Genomic DNA, 18329 nt, shown 5'->3' on the forward strand with positions numbered 1-18329 from the left:
TTATTGGATTTGGACCTATTGAAGCAAAGTATCTTATCTGTCTATGAATTTGCTGAATTTTTGTGCTCTTTAAAGAGGGATTAATAGCACTGGCTAGAGAGGCAGGTCAAGCGTGAATAGTCTCTGTGTAGATTTCAACACCTTTTTAAACATGCATCTCAGCCTTTGCTATCCCACCCTTTCCCAGATGGGAGAAGCTGCCTCATTGTGCCAAACTCTGCGGTTTTATGACTAGAGATTAAGAATAACATTTTCAAAAGTGTCTAAATAGCCTTTTCAGAAGTGATATAGACAGTTAGATACCTAACTTTCAAATGGGTCTTAAACTCCTAAATCACATAGGTGCATTTGAGAATTTACCCTTAATTCCCCATGTTCGTTTCATTTGTGATTTAAATGGGTTTCGGAATGTGAGATTACAGCATCCCAACCCACCACCACCACTGAATTTCTGTTTTACATTTTTCAAAAAGGCAGGAACAGTCTAACCACTAGTTGTCTCTCGCTTTCTAGCGGTTGTAAATGAGTCTGGTGCTTCAGTGCTCTTAAGGGAGGAGTTGGGAGAGGAAATCTAAGAAATAGAAAAGATCCTGGCTGATAACATCTAAAACATGCCTGACTTGATGTGACTTTGATTCTCCGCTTGCCCCAATAGCTATTGAATTAGGATGCTTCATATACTAATCTATAAACTGAATTTAGAGGAACAAGAACGAGAGAACACAAGAGTCTCTGTGGAATAAGGAAAATTTGTGGTGGCAGAAACTGCAGTTTGATTAGTCATCTGGGCATTCGTACAGTATTTTTTCCACGTTAAAACAACCATGGAATGCTGGTATAAGTTTGCTGTTTCAATTGTGTAGGATCAGTATTGCTAATAGAGATGAGCCAAATCAAAATATCAGATCCAAGTTTGCAGGCCAAAGACCCCCATATTTGGTAAGATTCAAATACCGATAGATATTTTAACCCCCTTACATTTGAGTGTCCAAATCTGCAGTTTTGGTTTGGGTCTATCTCAGATTCCTGGCTAAACAAGCAGGAACCAGGTTCATCTTCAGGATACTTTCTTTAGGTCCAAATAACGGTATTTCCTGCTTAGTTTTCATTGTTGCCTTGCATAGTGGAATCCCTCCAACTGATGTTAGTGTGTCTGTTGTTGCTGGGTGCTGACACTGATGTTTCCTCTGTATATCTGTTTAAACTCTTTTTCATAAAATTTGTCTGTTTTTTGGTTTATGGAACTTCAAAATGAAAGCACGCTTAGGAAATTTTGCATTTTTTAGACAAAATTATGCTTCAGTCAGTTGTCTGGATGTTTGCAAAGCCACTTCTGCTCCACAGATTCACACTTGTGCATTCCAGAATGTTGCAGGAGAGGAGAGAGATGATGGGAATGAAGCAGAAGTGGCTTTCCCACTTCTGTCATTGTCACTGGCATTAATACTGCTATATGCTAATGGAATTTAGCTATACTTAGGGCCCCGAATACTATATGTTGCATCAGACCTACCTTATATAACAAGGCCTTCTGATTTACGCAGTGGAACTACTCTGAATTATGGCCCTGATTCAGTAAAGCACCTGAAGCATGGGAGAGGCAGTGTGGCACAGGGGATAGGGCATTGGACTGGGATTTGGGAGTCTGGGGTTCTGTTCCCAGCTGCAACACTGACCTGCTGTGTGACCTTGGGCAAGTCACTTCACTGCTCTGTGCCACACTTTCTCCTCCTACCCTTTATCTACTTAGACTGTAAGCTTTTTGGAGCAGGGACTGCCCTTCACTAAGTGTTTGGTTTGCTCAGTGCCAGCTACAATGTGGTGTCTCTCAATTAGGGTCTCTAGGTACTACAGTAATACATAGAATTGATAATAGTTAAGCATGTGCTTAAATCATCACTATCCTGTAAGGCACTTAAGCATTGATTAACTTTAAGCACATGCTTACATTCTATTGCAGTCAATGAGAATTATGCAGCAATGTTAGCTAGTTGTGAAATCATTCAGTATAAATAAAATTAATGAGGAGCTGTATGCTGCACCTCCCCATCCTTGGCAATAAAATTCAAACAGTTCACCGCACAATTAAAATATTAAATTTGTTGGGGGCGGGGCGGGGAGAATGGCCACAAATCATAAGGGGTCCTGGGGCAAGTAAGCTAAATGCTTATCAGGAGCTCCTACAGTAGCAGTTCTGCATAGCAAGTGCCTACCCCTCCCTCATAGCTCTGAAGTCAAGGAAATGGTGGTCCATTTCTGCAGGAGGGGAGCTTATTCTGTGGTTGGCTGGGTGAGCAATGCCTATGTCCATGTGTGGAGGGCTGAAACACTGTGCTTGGGGAAGAGTCAGAGGCTTGCAGGGACAGACTAAGCCTGGAGGACTGAGACTGCCACTGCTGGAAGGCTTAGGAGCTCCACAAAGCAGCTAGCTTCCTCACTCTGAGGGCTTGGCTACACTTGCAAGTTAGAGCGCATTAAATCTGCCCTGGGTGCCCTAACTCCCGAAGTGTCCACACTGGCAATGCACTTAGAGCGCCTGGACTCTGCAGCGGGAGCGCTCCTGATAATCTTCCTCCACAAGAAGCATAAAGCTTGCTGTGCCCCGGCTGAAATGCCCAGGTGTCATTGTGGACGACGTGTTGCATTACTGCGCTGTGATTGGCCTCCGGAAACATCCCATAATTCCCTGAAGTCAAGTGGCCACTCTTGTAATTGTTTTGAACTCAGCTGCAGGCATGCAGATATCCTCTTTCAGAGCTCTGTTTCTGACAGCCAACATGTTTATCTGCTCCGGGACAAAGCAAACCATTAGAGTGTGAGTGTGTGAGAGAGGGATGGGGGGATCTGCTGCTGTCTGAACTTACAAGAGAGCATGCTGACACGCTCTCTGCCCCCCAAAACACACTATCTCTCCCCCCACATACACAGTCCCTGTCACACACACACCCCCCCATTTGAAAAGCACGCTGCAGCCACTTGCACACTGGGATAGCTACCACAATGCATTGCTCTCTGTGGCGTTGCAAGAACTGCTAATGTGGCCATGCCACTGTGCATGCAGCTGACAGTGTAATGTCACACGGCAGCGTTTTCCCTTCTGCGATCTCCGAAGGCTGGTTTAACTCCCAGCGCTCTACATCTGCAAGTGTAGCCAAGCTCTGAGTTCCTCCACTGCATTTCCTTTCACCACCTTGTCAATTAGACCAGGGGTCTCAAATTCAATTTACCTTAGAGCCAATGCCAGTCCTCAAATCCTCCCAGCGGGCCAATCATGTCACTGAAGGTGTTCAGAAAAGAAAATGTTGATATTGTATTTTTTATTTCGAATTTCTTCGCAATAATAAAACTGTCATGCAACTTTACACAATTCTTCGCTTGCCAGAGAGTTTTTAGTGTTTGCCAGACACCTGGCAACACTTCAGTTCTGTCAGTTTGTTGATGTTTGGCCTCAGTGACTGAGCAGTTGAAACCTTCTTCAGGATTGCAGCAAGGTGGGCATCAGATAGTTGTGTTCGGTATTTAGGCTTGTTTATATTCATTGTGGGGTTAAAAAGGGACGCTGCCTTCATGGCTGACTCTGCCCGGCGACTAGTGATGGTATCTCTGTCCCTCTCCCCCAGCCAATGGGAGCTGTGGGGGGTGGCACCTGCAGTAGACCTTGCTGGCAGTGTGTCTGCATGAGTGTCTCTTCTGCGGGCCGCACTGGGGAGGTTCTCAGGCTGCAGATGGCCCACAGGCTGGGACTTTGAGACCCCTGAATTAGACTATTGAATTTTGCCAGGCCTGCCAATTCTTGCACATTACTGAGCTGTTAACTCCCATGTCCTCCCTGCTCACCGCTGCTAGCTTTTCCCACCCATTCAAGCACTTTCATGCTTTCACCCATTCTATCCATTTTGGAGAAGATCCTCCAAAAACGAGCATTGCTATCCTCCAGATTCCTCTATAAATCTCACCTGGGTTGCGATGCCTACAACTATCTCGACAATGGTTAGGCATTTGGTGCTGATACTGGTGCCTATTGTGGTGGTTTCACCTTTTACCCTGTCTCTCTCTCCTACCCGACCATTATTGTCTTATATGTGACCTTTGTCCACCCATTATGTATATCAGGGGTGGGCAAACTTTTTGGCTTGAGGGCCACATCGGGGTTGCAAAACTGTATGAAGGGCCGGGTAGGGAAGGCTGTGCCCCCCAAACAACCTGCCCCCTGCCCCCTAACTGCCCCCTCCCACTTCCCGTCCCCCTCAGAACCCCTGATCCATCCAAACCATCACCCTTGCTCCTTGTCCCCTGACTGCCCCCTCCCAGGACTCCGTGCCCCTAACCGCCCCCCGGGACCCCACCCCCATCCAACCCCCCCTGCTCCCTGTCCCCTGACTGCCCAACACCTATCCACACCCCTGTTCCCTGGGACTCCCATGCCTATCCAACCCCCCCCCCTTTTCCCCGTCCCCTGACCGAACCCTGCCCAGAACCTCTGCCCTCTGCTCCCTGTCCCCTGACTGCCCCCTGCAACCCCCTGCCCCTTATCCAACACCCCCCTGCCCCTTACCACGCTGCTCAGAGCAGCAGGAGCTCGCAGCCACGCCACCGTGCTGCCCTGCAGAAGTGGCAGACCACTGGCGGCATGGTGATCTGAGGCTGCAGGGGATGGGGGACAGCAGGGGAGGGGCCTGGGGCTAGCGTCCCCGGCCGGGAGCTCAGGGGCCAGACAGGATGGTCCCGCAGGCCACATGTGGCCTGCAGGCCATAGTTTGCCCACCTCTGATGTGTATAATAGAGAGTGTGTATTGTGGGGCAGGAGCTGTCTTGTTTATATGTATACAGTGCCTAGTACAGTGGAGCCTTAATCAGGGCTTCTCTGTATTACCATAATATAAACAATCAGAATAATTATCTTCCCCTGTTTTGCAGCTAAGCTATCCAGGAGCAGGGTTCCATTCCTATAGAAATTAGGAGTTAGGGTCCCCCCACCACCTTACACAGTTCCTTAGACAACGTTTCAGCCCCGTCTGCTGCACTGTCTGAGGGAAGATCCTTAGTGGTGAAGGATCTCCCTCTCCCTGCCCCTTGTGCCCTCTTATAAGCAGTAGGGGGAAAGCAGGTGCAAGAGACCCATTGAACTCCTGTGGGGAAAACACAGGAAAACTGGATAAGGAAGGCAAAATTGGCAGGTGGACAAGCTAAGTAGTGGGAAGAGGAGGAAAAAATGACAATTTTTGTGGATTTATTTAGTGTAAAGAGCCTTGCATGACAGCTTATCAAAAAGATGCATCGTGGTCTGATGCGTTGTCGTACTGCAGTAGACATGCAGTTCTAAATGCCCCTCAGTGTTCCTATTAAGTTATTAAATATCATTGCTCCTGTACTATAGATTGGGGAACTGAGGCTGAATTGTCTGATGTGCCCAAATCAATCAACGTTAATGTCAGAAGCAGGATCACCTGAACCACTAGACTTCAGGGTCCCAGGCAGATCCCCTAGCCAGAATTTTCAAACTTGATTGCTTAAAGTTAGACATCTGAATAAGCTACCTGAGTTTCAAAGGTGCGGAACACCTGCAGTTACTGTTGACGCAATCAGAAGGAATGGGTGCTAGGCACCTATGAAAACCAGGCTAATTACGTTGTCTGCCTCAACACACTAGAGCTAAAAAAAATTGTTCTTAGCCCCGAAAAAGAGGGTCCAGAAAAAGCAAAAATGTGAAATCTACCAAAGCTAATATTTTTGCATTCAGACTTTGTATTTAACTGCTTGTTCCCCAGCTCAAACACCCAAAAGCCCACACAGTTGATGGATTTTTTTAATTCATCCTTTCTGTGCTAGTGATGTTTTCATACTTGAATTACTCAGAGTGGAACTCATTTTAACAGTGAAAATTCCACTTTCACCTGATCCACCGTGCAAGGGGATAAGTGGTAAAAATGAGGCAACAGTCTGTTTTGGTGCCAGATCCGGTACTTAGTCAGGTGACAATACTATCAGGTGACTAGTCAGAAATCCTGTCTCAGTACTGTTTGAAAGAATGTGTCCAGGGGCTTGGAAATGGTGTGAGCAACAGAACATTAGTTAAGTATTACTTCGTTTGATTGCTGCTTGGAATGTGCCTCCACTATCCGTGTCTGCAAGCTACTGCTCAGCACTTCTCGCTGGAGGATAATTGCACCAAGGAAACACACGGTCCATGCTCTTCCTTCAGGTAAAAAACTTGGGAGAGAACAGTAACTAAAGAAAGATGTCGAGGGTTAATTCAGTAACTGCTGTTCCTCATCCATAACATTCTCTGTATCTGTAATGATCAGAGCCAAGCCTCGCTGTTTGCATGTTCCAGTTGAGATGAATACTTTCTGTGACGGAGGAATAAACCTGTTTAGACAATAGATTTACTGTGTGCACCAGTCTGTTGCAGTCCTTTCTGTGCAATAAAGTGTCTTAAATGATTACTTGATAAAGGAATCCAACTTCTTTCATGACTGGAAAAAACCCTCAGTTTTAAAAGAAGTGCTGTTTGTGACCTGGTCAGTGAAGGAATCTGCAATGCACCAGTCTGGGTTAAATCTGTGCATTGAGCTAATGGTATACTTAAGAAAGGGGCAGATGTTTTGAAGAAATAGGCTTACCATGCCTTCTAGCTGGACAATATGCTGAAGAGGACTTTGCCTGTGAGGAATATCCTTGTGAAAGCGAAGGTGGGGAGTTGCAGCATGGAGCTTCCCATGTCTATATTCCATGAATGTGGATATTCTGTCTTGATGAAAGACTTTTCCTAACAGACTTGTCTTTCTGTGCCTTATTGGCATGTGCAAAATGTACATCTCCAGTTAGCTAACAACATGTCTGGTTGGGGGAGTAAAAAATGGGAGCTTCAGCTTTGGTTCTGTCAAATTGGCGTGTGCATGTGTGGGAGAGAGTGAGAGCACGGGCATGCATGCAGTATGTCTGACACAGAGAGATCCGGATGAGCTGATGTCTTGATTTGATTTTCATAGCTCTTAATGGCTGCCTGAGGTGCAAATGACATTCAGAATCTGTTTTATACAGACCAAGGATCTAAAAGAATTGATACATTACTTTTTGGTTTTTTTTTTTTTTTAATTAGCATCTTCTAAGTGTGTATGTTAAACAAACCATATATGCCAAAAATGTAATAAACCTGGATTGAGAGATCTCCAATAGATGCAATATAAATTCTAATGAAATCTAAGCACTAAGCACAATTCTACATTTCTGTGTGTGAATTTTAACAACACTGAACTGAGAGAATTGACTACCACCACATATACTACAGGAGGGTATTGTGCAAATATAGCCACAAGGCTTTTCTATTGTACTTCAGCTCTGACCTGCAACAATATTAGTAACACTCCACAATACATAAACCTTTCCAGAGCTGAGACTGCAAAACTCCGAGGTTAGTTTAGTGACACGAAGAAGGGTCTGCTGAAGTCTAGACAGAGCACCCAACTTTTGGTGTAGCCCATATTTGAATCCAAGAGTGAAAGTCAGGTGCACTGATTCACTGTCATTTATTGCTGTGATTATTAGCAGTAAGTAGTTGAATTGCAGTTATTTACAAGGAAGTTAATTAAACCTTATTGACTTTTTAATTGTAATTTCTTGTTTTTAGAAAATATTAAATTTGTAGAGCACCTTTTAGTCCCAAAATGCTTTACAAATTATATTCCATTGAAACGCAGTAACTCTTGGTATGGATGGCAGTATGAAATTGCTGTGCAGCACAAGGCCAGCACTTGTCTGATGCAAAATGTGTCCTGGTATTTTTGGGGTCTGCGGAAAGAGACAAAACTTCGGGTTTTTTCCCTCAAATCTCATTTGAAATCTGAACTGTACAGAATGCAGTTTGCCTGCCTCAGAATGATGAAGAACTGAGGCAACCATGCAAGGATTAGAACTGTGCCTTCTGGGAGGCTGTATATTTTAAACATAATGCTTAGACCTCTAAGACATCCCCTCTGGCATTTGGAGCTATTCATATATAGAAAATTGCTACGCTTCTGTATTTTTCATCCAATATAACTTAAGTAAAGGCGGATGACTTTTTTGTTTGTTTTTTAAATGCTGCGGCCATAATCCTTATACACCAAATGCCAGATTATGGCAGGGAGCAAATTTATCTGGTTAAATCTTAAACCTCAGTAGAGCAGGAATTAATAGTAATATGAATACATAATCGTAACACTTTGATATGCTGTGCACATAATCCATGTTTGTTTTTTTTCTTGGAAATGTGTTACTACACCTTTCTGAAAGAAATCCCTGTAAAAGATTGTAAAGTTTATAAGAGTGGCCAGTGTTTGTCTTGCATCTACAGTGAGAAACAGAGATGCTAGTTGCCAAGAGAGGGAAGCTGCATGACTCCTTGGGGTGGGCAGGTTTTTGGCCTGTTATGTAAACAAGCTACTGATCTGAAGAAAGCTCTTATTAATTACGGTGCAGGGTTCCTCTGATATATACAACCCTCTGCATCATGTGTGAATTTGCTGTGACTTGTTCAATTTTGTGCATACTTTTCTGTATTTATGTTCTTGCTGCAGAAGCCTGCTTATATTTACCTTGTTTGTGCACACTTATGAAGTTTTTTGACCGTGAATAACATGACACCTGATGGAAAACTAACTGTAAATGTCACCTTTTATGCAGATCTCCTGTCCCAAGGATGACACCAACCGTTGTCTTAACTTTTCCAGTTTAGACAAGGCTTAACTTGTTAACAAAATTGATTTAAAAATCAGTGTACTTGAACTCATTCAAACCCCTAATGTAAGACCTACTACAGAACCCAGTTTATCCAATCTAAATGGGAGTGTGACCAGGGCCACATTGATTAATCAAAAATTCAGATAATCACGAGAATGGGAAAGTGCGAGGCTTCAGTGCCATCTAGTGGCCACAGGAGAGTGCACCCACTTCTGGACCTGTGTGCTCTGAAAGCCGGATAATGGAGGGTCGGCTAAACAGGGTTCTACTGTACTTACACCTGTTTAACCATTGCTGATATCGATTTAGCTAAAGTGATAACTTACCAATGCAAGTATAGGTTTAATTGGTTTAAGTGCATTAATTATAGCTATACACCAATTTAACTAAACTGATTTTAGAATTGATTTAATTTCATTGTCTATACTAGATATGTGCTCCAAAGACTTAAGTTCCTTATCCTGTGCTAGATGCCCACTGGATTAGTAGCCCATCCATTTCTACTACATTCAGTTAAGATGCCTTTGTGATCTTTTTATAAATAGAGTTTGAAAAATTTGCCCAATACTAAATATTCTGGAGGCTAAGGACATAGCTACACTGCAAAAAAGACCCGCAATAGCAAGCCTCAGAGCCTGGGTCAGCTGATTCAGGGTCATGCTATGGGGCTAAAAAAAAACAGTGTAGATGTATGGGCTTGGATTGCGTGACGTAGTTATGCCGATGTAAGTGTGTAGTGTAGACCTAGCATCAGATAGTTACTAGACTTATTTCAGCAAGAATATAGGCTATTTTGATAACTTATTACCTTTACTGTAACTGATGGCTCTTTTATACTACAGGGGAAGAGGAAGGAATTATACTTGCTCTGATTAGATCAGCAAAGTATTTGAATATTTACATTTGAAGAACATTCACATTTTTGATAGAGGTATCTGCAGGTGGTACTAATGAAGTCAAGAGCAGACAGGCCCCTGAAAATTTCTGCTTTGTAACTTTCTTTTCTTCCCTGCTACTCTGTTTGTACAGTAACTCCTCACTTAAAGTCGTCCTGGTTAACATTGTTTCGTTGTTACGTTGCTGATCAATTAGAGAACATGCTTGTTTAAAGTTGCTCAGTGCTCCCTTATAAAGTTGTTTGTCAGTTGCCTGTTTTGTCCACTGCTTGCAGGAAGAGCAGCCCATTGGAGCTAGCTGGTTGGGGCTTGGAACCAGGGTGGACCTGCAGCCCCGCATCAGCTCCCCACTCCCCTAAGTTCCCTGTGCGGCAGCTGTCCACCAGGCTATCAATTACTGGGCTGTTTAGCTGTCCCTCCCTCCAATGCCATGCGCTGCTTCTGCCCTCTGCCTTGGAGCTGCTCCTGGGAGCCTCCTGCTTGCTGTGCGGGGATGTGGGGGAGGGGGAAAGAGGGGTGCTAATGTCAGAGTGTACCTCTTCCCCCTGCTCCTTTACCCCATCACACCACAGAACAGGTGGGGCACATGACAGGGCTCAGGACAGAGGGAGCTTGCTGGCAGCAGCTGCAGTCCCAGCTTGCTGATCTACTTAAAAGGGCAGTGAACATAAGAGTGGCGTCAGTGTATTTAAAGGGGCAATGCATCCATCTCTCGCTATGTGTCTCTATCTCTCTCTGCCATGCTGTCTCCCCTCCCTCCATTCGTTCTGCCTTGTAGAGTGTGAGGCTAACACAGCAATGTGTTAAACCTTGAGGGCTCAGCCCAGTACTCGTTCATCATTTAGCAGTAAGGCATTCCCTGGGAAATATCCCACCCTCTGACTTCACCACCTCAATCAAGCTTCACAATCATCATTGCTGTGTACAGTATTAAATTGTTTGTTTAAAATGTATAGTGTGTGTGTGTGTGTGTGTGTGTGTGTGAGATGTCTTTTGTCTGAAAAAAATTTCCCTGGAACCTAACCCTCCCCTCCCCCCATTTACATTAATTCTTATGGGGAAATTGGATTTGCTTAACATCGTTTTGCTTCAAGTCGCATTTTTCAGGAACATAACTACAATGTTAAGCGAGGAGTTACTGTATCACTTGCAAGGGTGGCACACTGCAGCTAATTCTCTTCAATTTGGAAAGATCTGGATTGTTTCTGAAATCTGATGTGAGAGGTTCACCTTTTGACTAGGGTCTCACTCTGCCAGTTGGGTAAGACACCTGCTTTTATGACCACGAGCTAAAGAGCAGCATTAATGGGCATCTTTGGCTGGCTTTAGGGAGTCTCACAATATCGGAGGATATCTCTGTTCCTGACATTAGTGAAACATACCAAGAAGGCTCTAAGAACAAGCCATGGCTTTGCATGGCATTTCTGAACAAGTGGGTGAATGCTAAGTTTGAATAATTCTATACAGAGAAAATGCTGTTATTTCCCAGGCCGTGGGCTGTCAGGAATGTTGTGGGAAGAAGAGGCTCCACATTGTGTCATAACTGAGAATCATGGGTTGGGAGGCATCCTGACCAGTACATTCATGGGGTTATAGATTAGATATAAGCAACAAAGCCACATTAGAGTGTGTATCGGTGCTTTGACAACTGCCCAAGGAAATGCACCAGTAAGCAAATGCTGCACCTCCTGACATGACACATTGTTTTTCACAGTATATTTTAAAAAGTAGAAGATCACTTAGTCCATTAAAAATATACCAGATGCCTACTAGTCAGAGATATATATTAAAGAAGAGTTTGTCTGCTCCTCTAGAAAAACTGATAGGCAACACCCTGATGTTAAACCTAGTCTTCCTGCTACCATAGGCTCCTGGGAAGGGGGAGAGAGCTGGACTTACTGCCTTACTGCCTATGATCGTATGACTTACGATCATATTTGAAACTTCATTTTTCATATATCTCTGGCTAGTAGGTGGGTGTTAAATTTGAAGCTCCAAGCCCTCTAGCTGTTTGAGAAGAGGAAGATCTTTTTTAATTTCTTCTCCCCTATCTGGAGTCTTCTGAAGGCTGCATGTGAGAAGGGTTTCTGCTACTCCTCTACCCTTCTCCCTGTGCCTTCTGAATGCTGTGATGGGAGGAGGTCTCTGTTGCACTCTCCCTGCGTTTGTTCCCCTGTGAATAGCTCCAGTGCCTTTTCTCTGCTGCTGCTGCTTATGGCTCTCAAGCAACACAAAATTGACAGTTCTTGACAATTTCATTTGCTGCCTTCATGGTTCCGAATAGAAGCTATGAAACTGTCCACGGTGTTAGTGACGTCACTGCCACTGATTTGGGAAAGTTTTGAGCAGCAGCAGAGGCACTGAAGCTGTTAGTGTGTGGACCTAGGCAGACAACCCTCTGTTCAAATTTGGAACGTTACTTTCACAATCATAAAGAGTACAACTTTAACTGAATCCATTGAAAGCCTATATTCTCCAGAAATTGTTAGTGCTTCCAAAGTTGCTAAGGAACGCTGGCTGCCTGTGAGTGGAAAAGTGGATTTCTCAAGCTCTGTCATAGAAAGAGAAATCAGAATTCTTTGAAACAGAAGGGGTCACTTTCAATAACTGGCTTTAGCAATAGCTGTGATAGAAAAATGAGTGGAAGCACTAAAGTGATAGCAGATGGGCTGGTAGCACTTAAATACCTGTTTTTGGATGCCTCTTTTTTCTGTGTGTGCCTGCATACAAAAACAGCATTAAATAAAGTGCATCTTTAAGGGAAGTTTGGGGGCAATTCAAGGCACTATCCTGCAGAAGGCTAGGTTGGTGCATAATGATGTCAGGTTTTTTCCTCCACATTTTAGAGGTCCCGACATTCTCTGGGAGATGGGGCATAATGGGAATTTCAACAAAAAGGCAAAACCCAATGCCATAGTTCAAATTCACATAGGTTACACCATCAATCACTGGGTTGTTTTTGTGTAAATGTCAGATGCCTTCATGATCCTTGGATGAGAGCGAGCTTGTTACAAGGACTTTGCAGATTGCATTTCAAGTTCCTGAAAAAGACTGCTTGGATACCACATTTGCTCCCTCTTCCCCTAAGCACTCTCCCTGCTTGTACATCAGCCACCACTTATGGTTCCTTTCCTGCTCTGCCTGATGTCAGCCTTGAGAAGGCTTTTAGATTATGGCACAATGGGAGAGGGCTGTCAATCTATTAAATATCTTAAAGTTAAATAGAAAAGAAATCTGTTTGAGACAGCGCTTAGCAATTTCACTGTGGATGTTTAAAGAAATATTTTGACTTGTATAGGGAACTTAATATACTGTGCTTCTCCAGTCTTTGAAACAAGATTTACTCTTCTTTTTTATATTTGGCTTAAATTCAATCTTAGTAGTATACTTTATTCTTTCCATTTTCTCTCACTGGAATTGGGTAGAATTTTAGAACACTCCAAGTAGCTGTGTATAGTTTGACATTTTTTAATCCCTCCTCCAGTCCAGCCATCCTCACTACATACTTTGGGGGTCTATTTCCATTAAGTAGAATCAGACAGTTCCTTTGGCATTTCAAGAATCTAAATTTCTTCATGGCAGGTATAGCAGTATCGTGGCTGATAAAGCCAGTTCTCTGACAACTCATCAGATCCCTAGAAAACACTTCCATTTACGAAACAGCCAAGCCATGGTCTCAGGGGTATTAACCAATTTTCACAACTGGAACTGGAGTGTAAGCCCTCTGTTTCTAACCAGGCTGAGATGGAGGATTCCTGAATGATGTAAAGCAAGAATTGGAAATGTAACTGGATGAGACTTTAAAAGCCAATGTCCTGTCTACATAAATACTAAAATTCTGATGGCTCTTTAAAGAAGAACATGGATTTATCCCCGTGCTCTAAGCTTTATTGTTCCCTTCTTGCTGTTGTACAATGTTGTATGCACCAGTTGTTGTCTGCTGCTCTCCACCCCAGACATAGCTGCATTTCTTTCATGCTGAAGATACAGTTTGTAAAGTGTTTTTGGATCCTTCAACATAAAACATGCTATGTCATTATCAAACTGTTCATTTCAGTGTGGACAAGTGTGGAGAGAGAGAGGGAGATTACTGTTAGTTGACAAATTGCTTTTCTAAGGAATCCTATTAAACTGAGATTGTCCTGTCCTTCCACTTCCCCAGTAGTTAAGTATTTCTAGAACCAGGTCAACTCAATCTCTGTATAGGTGGGCTTGTTTACTTTTTTTATACCATTGTTAGTGTTGTCTTTTTTTATTTTTATTTTTTTAACCTAAAGGCCTGTACTAGCCTGAACTATGTACCTAGTTCTTGGTTTCTGTGTGTGGTAGTTGGCTTTAATTTTTTACTTAATTTTAAAGGTGGGGACAGTAGTATTTTTCATTTCACAATGAGTTTGTCTGAACACACCATCAGCACGTTTTTCTCCCAAGAACTATCCTGTGGCTTTCATACATAGTTTTCATGTGAGCCTTAGCGGGGGGTGGGGTCATCAAAGCTTCTATTCCTACTGGGAAAAAATTGCCAGGGCGTGGGGGTTGTTGCATAAAAGGAGAAAGAAAAGACGCTTATCTGAAACAGAAGTAACACAGAGAAAAGGAAGAGGTATGTCACTAAGGAGAGAGGAATTAAAAAGGAAGAAGAGATCATGTTACAAACAAATGAACAAAACAGGAAAAACTTTGAACAAACTACAGAAGGTGGGAAAGAGCATGTGATCTGTTTACTATCAGCTGTTCATTAAATGGTAGCAATAGGCTAAGCAATTTTGTGTTTCTCTCTTTTCTATTCTCTTCTGCTCTGGTGCCCAGACTGGTGGCAGGTGGGATCTGCTGGGAATCAAACTGGATTTTTAAATTGATCAAACTTGACATGCTGTCCTCAGCAGTGGCATTATAATGTGTTAAAGGTATCATGCCAGCAGCAGGGACTGGAATGTGTGTTTTCCCCTTGCTTTCTCTGCATGTTAAAGAGAAGCTTTCATTCTCTGTTCTAGGGTAATGCTGCTGTACCTAGAAATCAAACTCTGCAATTTTAAAATAAACAAAAAAGATAGCAAGGAGAGATCTTTTATTTCAAACTTCACTATTGCTCTTTCAAAAGCCAGAAATCACACCCTGAGTAAAAAGCAATCCCAGTTCAGGCTCCAAGGAGATAAAATGTGCATTGTTTGTTTGAGGAAAATCGTCCAGGCTTGTTGGGAGTTGTATATTTTCCTGAGATGTAGAGGTAGTAGTATCTTTAAATATAAAATACAATTTTATGAGACTGACACTTAAAGTGGCAGCAGGTGAACTCTTTGCTCCCCTGGCTGATTTGGGTTTGTACTTTCTTGGTGTCAATCTAGTTTTTAATAGTTTGGACATTCTGTGATAGCCTCTTAAGTCAGCACTTCTTAGTTTTTATATAATTGATTTTAGACGTATAGATTTTTGAAACAGGTGCTTGAAACCAGTGGCTTTCATTAGTTTAATACATCTGTTATTTAACAGCAGACCTCTTTCCGCCCCCCTCGCCCCCCCCGGGCCCTGTGTGCTCATTGTCACTCTCACTCCACACACACACACACCCCCCGCATCCCCCATGGGACAGGAAAATGAATTGTCTAACTGTCCCTGGTAGATTATGTTAGCTGTTAACAGGGGAGACTGCACCTGCCCGAATGCTGCAAGAGAAGGAAAGCAAGTGAAGGGCAGCTATTGTTTAACTGAAGCCAAGGAATTGGTAAACGGGCTTGGGTTTGACTGGCTTTGGCTCTGGCTTTTCTGCATTCCAAACTGTCTGAGGCAGAGAAAATAGAGAGTGAGCGGGGAGTATGCACAGAGCGTTCTGACTTTCTGGCTGTCATGCTGTCAGGATTATGGTAGAGGCACTAGGAGCATCACAGAATGCAGTTCACAGGTAAGATCCCTCATGATATTAACCACACAAGTCTGGAAACAGATCTCTGCTGTATTCCACTGAGGTTTAACTGGATGATAGGAGAATGGGTATTGTGTTAGAAATGTAACTATGAATGTAGTTAAGAACCAAAGCCTTGCTTTTCAGCCTTTCCTTGGTTCCTACTGTATACATACTTTTTGCATTACTTTATCAGTGTTGTACACAGCCGATATTTTCCCCAGAGATGTTCACATGTGTTTCATCTGGCAGGATGAATGCACAAGGGAGAGGGCAACGTGGCTATCTTTCTGCTCACCAATGCAGACACTAAGGGCAGTAATATCCCTCTGATACCCCATGTGGGAGAAGAGAAGTCAAGAACCAGGACATTTACATAACTAGTTTTAATGTTTAAAATAGTTGCTTGCTATGTGAATTCTTAGATTAAAGAAAAAAAAAACCCAACTCCTCTCTAAAAGCCCTTACGTAATGAGGATAACTCAGGAAGAGCAACCTTCCAAGGAAAATTAGATTTATGGATAAGGGCAAATGTGCCTTTCTTTCTTTTTAAGAACACATTGAGTGACATTCTTAATGTGCTAGTAGCATCTGGCATTATATGTTGGAGTCCATATAAAATTTTGCAAACCTGTCTTCCTGTTCACTCAGAAGAGATGATAAATCAAAAGTATTCAGGAAACCCCACAGGTGGTTCATACAAGCAAGAGGCTTTTTCAAAAGAGTAAATTTTCCTACTGCTGTTTTGCTTTTCTGGCAACCTGTGTTTTAAAATATATTGTCATAAGATAGTAAGCTGGAAGCCTTCAGATTTTGTGGTGGTCGATATTTTTAGACATATGCCACTGACCTACAAAAATTAGTAAGTATTGTATGAAGCCAAGCACTGAAATCTCGGAATTAAATTTTGACCACCTTGGAGTTGTCTTTTAATGTGTATTGATTAGAGAGCAATCATTCAGTTATTTCCTGCTTAACCCCTTCACCAGAGACAGAACTACTAGTTTGCTCAGGCAGAATAACTTTGCATTGGGTCACCTTTAGCCAGTGTGAAGAAAAATATCCAGCAGCTGCTTGTGATTAGAGAATGAAAACATTCTACATTCATTTTTTCATATAGGTGTGGATTCCTTAAAACAAAACAAAAAGTTTCATAACCAGCTAACAGGGGAGGCTTACAGTAGATTTCATACTCCCTGCCTAGTTTCTTATGGATGATTACAGGAAGGTGGTTGAAAGGGGAATTTCCAGCCTTTTCCGAGGCCTTTTATCACATCAGTAACCCATTATTATAATTACAAGGAATAGGTTCAGTAGTGCTAGGAGCTCCAGAAGGTGGAGGCAGAGGACATTTGTATCCAGATGTTTTTTGTGCTCCCTAAGTTTAGCTGATGCTCTTTACAATTCTTTTGGAGCTCCCTGGGCAGGGGAGAAGCAGTACAATTCGATTGAAAGAACTGTTCAGGAAAGCTGCTGTCAAAATGATCTGCCTTTAAGTGCAGATGGCTCTTTACAGCGTATGGGGAGGAGTTTGTTTTGTTATCTGGATACAAGAGAAAGAAGGGCTGTCCTGTTGCAATGAGGCTTGACCTGCTCTTTCACATTTTCTAGTACCACAGTAGCTCTTACTATAGGACAACATGCGAGTGCATGAGTTAGAATTTTAATAGCAGCAAAGCCTTGTGCCAAAGTGCAGAAAACAAAAAGTATTACAATAAAACTTAAATCCAAAATTATAAAATATTAAAATACTTAAGTACAGATTTAAAAAGACATACTCCCGTAATCCACGTCTGATCACTATGCTACTTGCCTTTTCCTTATTTTAGCAGCTGACCAAGCAAATAGGGCAACTGCTTGGATTACAGATACACTGTCAGCTCGTAACAAACATTCTGTTTTCTGAGAAGTCAAGAAAAAGGAATCTGGGACAAAAATATGGAAAGCCATTTTGACGTCAAATGGCAATACAAATGACTATGTAATAAATAATGGTGTAGATCTTCCACCTGCCCTAAACCAAATGGACAGAGGCGGTCATGTTTTTTGATGCCAGTTAATTGGCCTTCTAAGTAAGCTGTCTGCACAAATTGAAAACGGAGATCTGTAAAGGCCCTTCTAAGCATGTTATTAAACAAACTGTCTAGTTGTCTGGCATTGCCCATGAGTCTTTTTAAACAAGGGGGAACCAAAATGATGTATTTGAAGTAGAAACAACTGCCTTATCCAGTTGCTTATTAATATCCTCTATTCTCTACTTGACTAGGGATTTTACATTTTTAAACTTAAATCTAATAATTACCAATTTAAAAAACCTGGAGGATGCAAAGAATTTTGAATATATTCTAACTAAGGAAATTTGTATGTGAAAGTCCTGCTGAGCTGCACCTCTAAGCACAACCTTGCAAACCCGTGAGTGCATACTATGAATATGGAGCCAAAATTTAATATTACAGAGTTGCATTTTGGACAGGGTGTTAAACTTTCACTTCAGCTAATTACAAGTGCATTTATTGCCATGCAGGAGGGCTGTGGCCTTCAATGTAATTATCTGGAAGGACATTGTTCTTCTCGTACAGAGCCCCGGCAGGTTTTGCGAGGCACTCCAGCAAATGAAGGGTGGCCTCCATTTCTCATGGTCACAGACAAAGCTGCAAAATCTAGGGCCAGGTCCACCTGTAACTCCAGTCTCTCTGAATAATGAAACTGTAGAAGCAGTCTCTAGCTTTTGCTATTTGGGTTCTATACTTACCAGTTCCTCGAACTCTCCATCAGATGGGCATCGCAGCGTCTGCCATGGGTCATTTTACAAT

General features: G+C 42.6%; 1 protein-coding gene across 7 annotated transcripts in view; it reads left to right on the plus strand.

The window, feature by feature from the left end:
• Nucleotides 1–18329, plus strand: part of RASAL2 (RAS protein activator like 2) — a 269432-nt gene that overhangs the window by 150962 nt on the left and 100141 nt on the right. Inside the window, exon 1 of one of the 7 annotated variants that reach the window (XM_073356492.1) lies at nucleotides 15442–15516. The exons of the other annotated variants lie outside the window; for them this stretch is intronic. Coding sequence (XP_073212593.1) covers nucleotides 15504–15516 — 13 coding nt within the window. The 5' untranslated portion in view covers nucleotides 15442–15503. Of the gene's footprint in view, nucleotides 1–15441; nucleotides 15517–18329 lie in introns of those variants that run through there. 7 annotated transcript variants of the gene reach the window in all.

The sequence above is a fragment of the Lepidochelys kempii genome, chromosome 8 (assembly GCF_965140265.1).
Source record: "Lepidochelys kempii isolate rLepKem1 chromosome 8, rLepKem1.hap2, whole genome shotgun sequence".
Taxonomy (NCBI): domain Eukaryota; kingdom Metazoa; phylum Chordata; order Testudines; family Cheloniidae; genus Lepidochelys; species Lepidochelys kempii.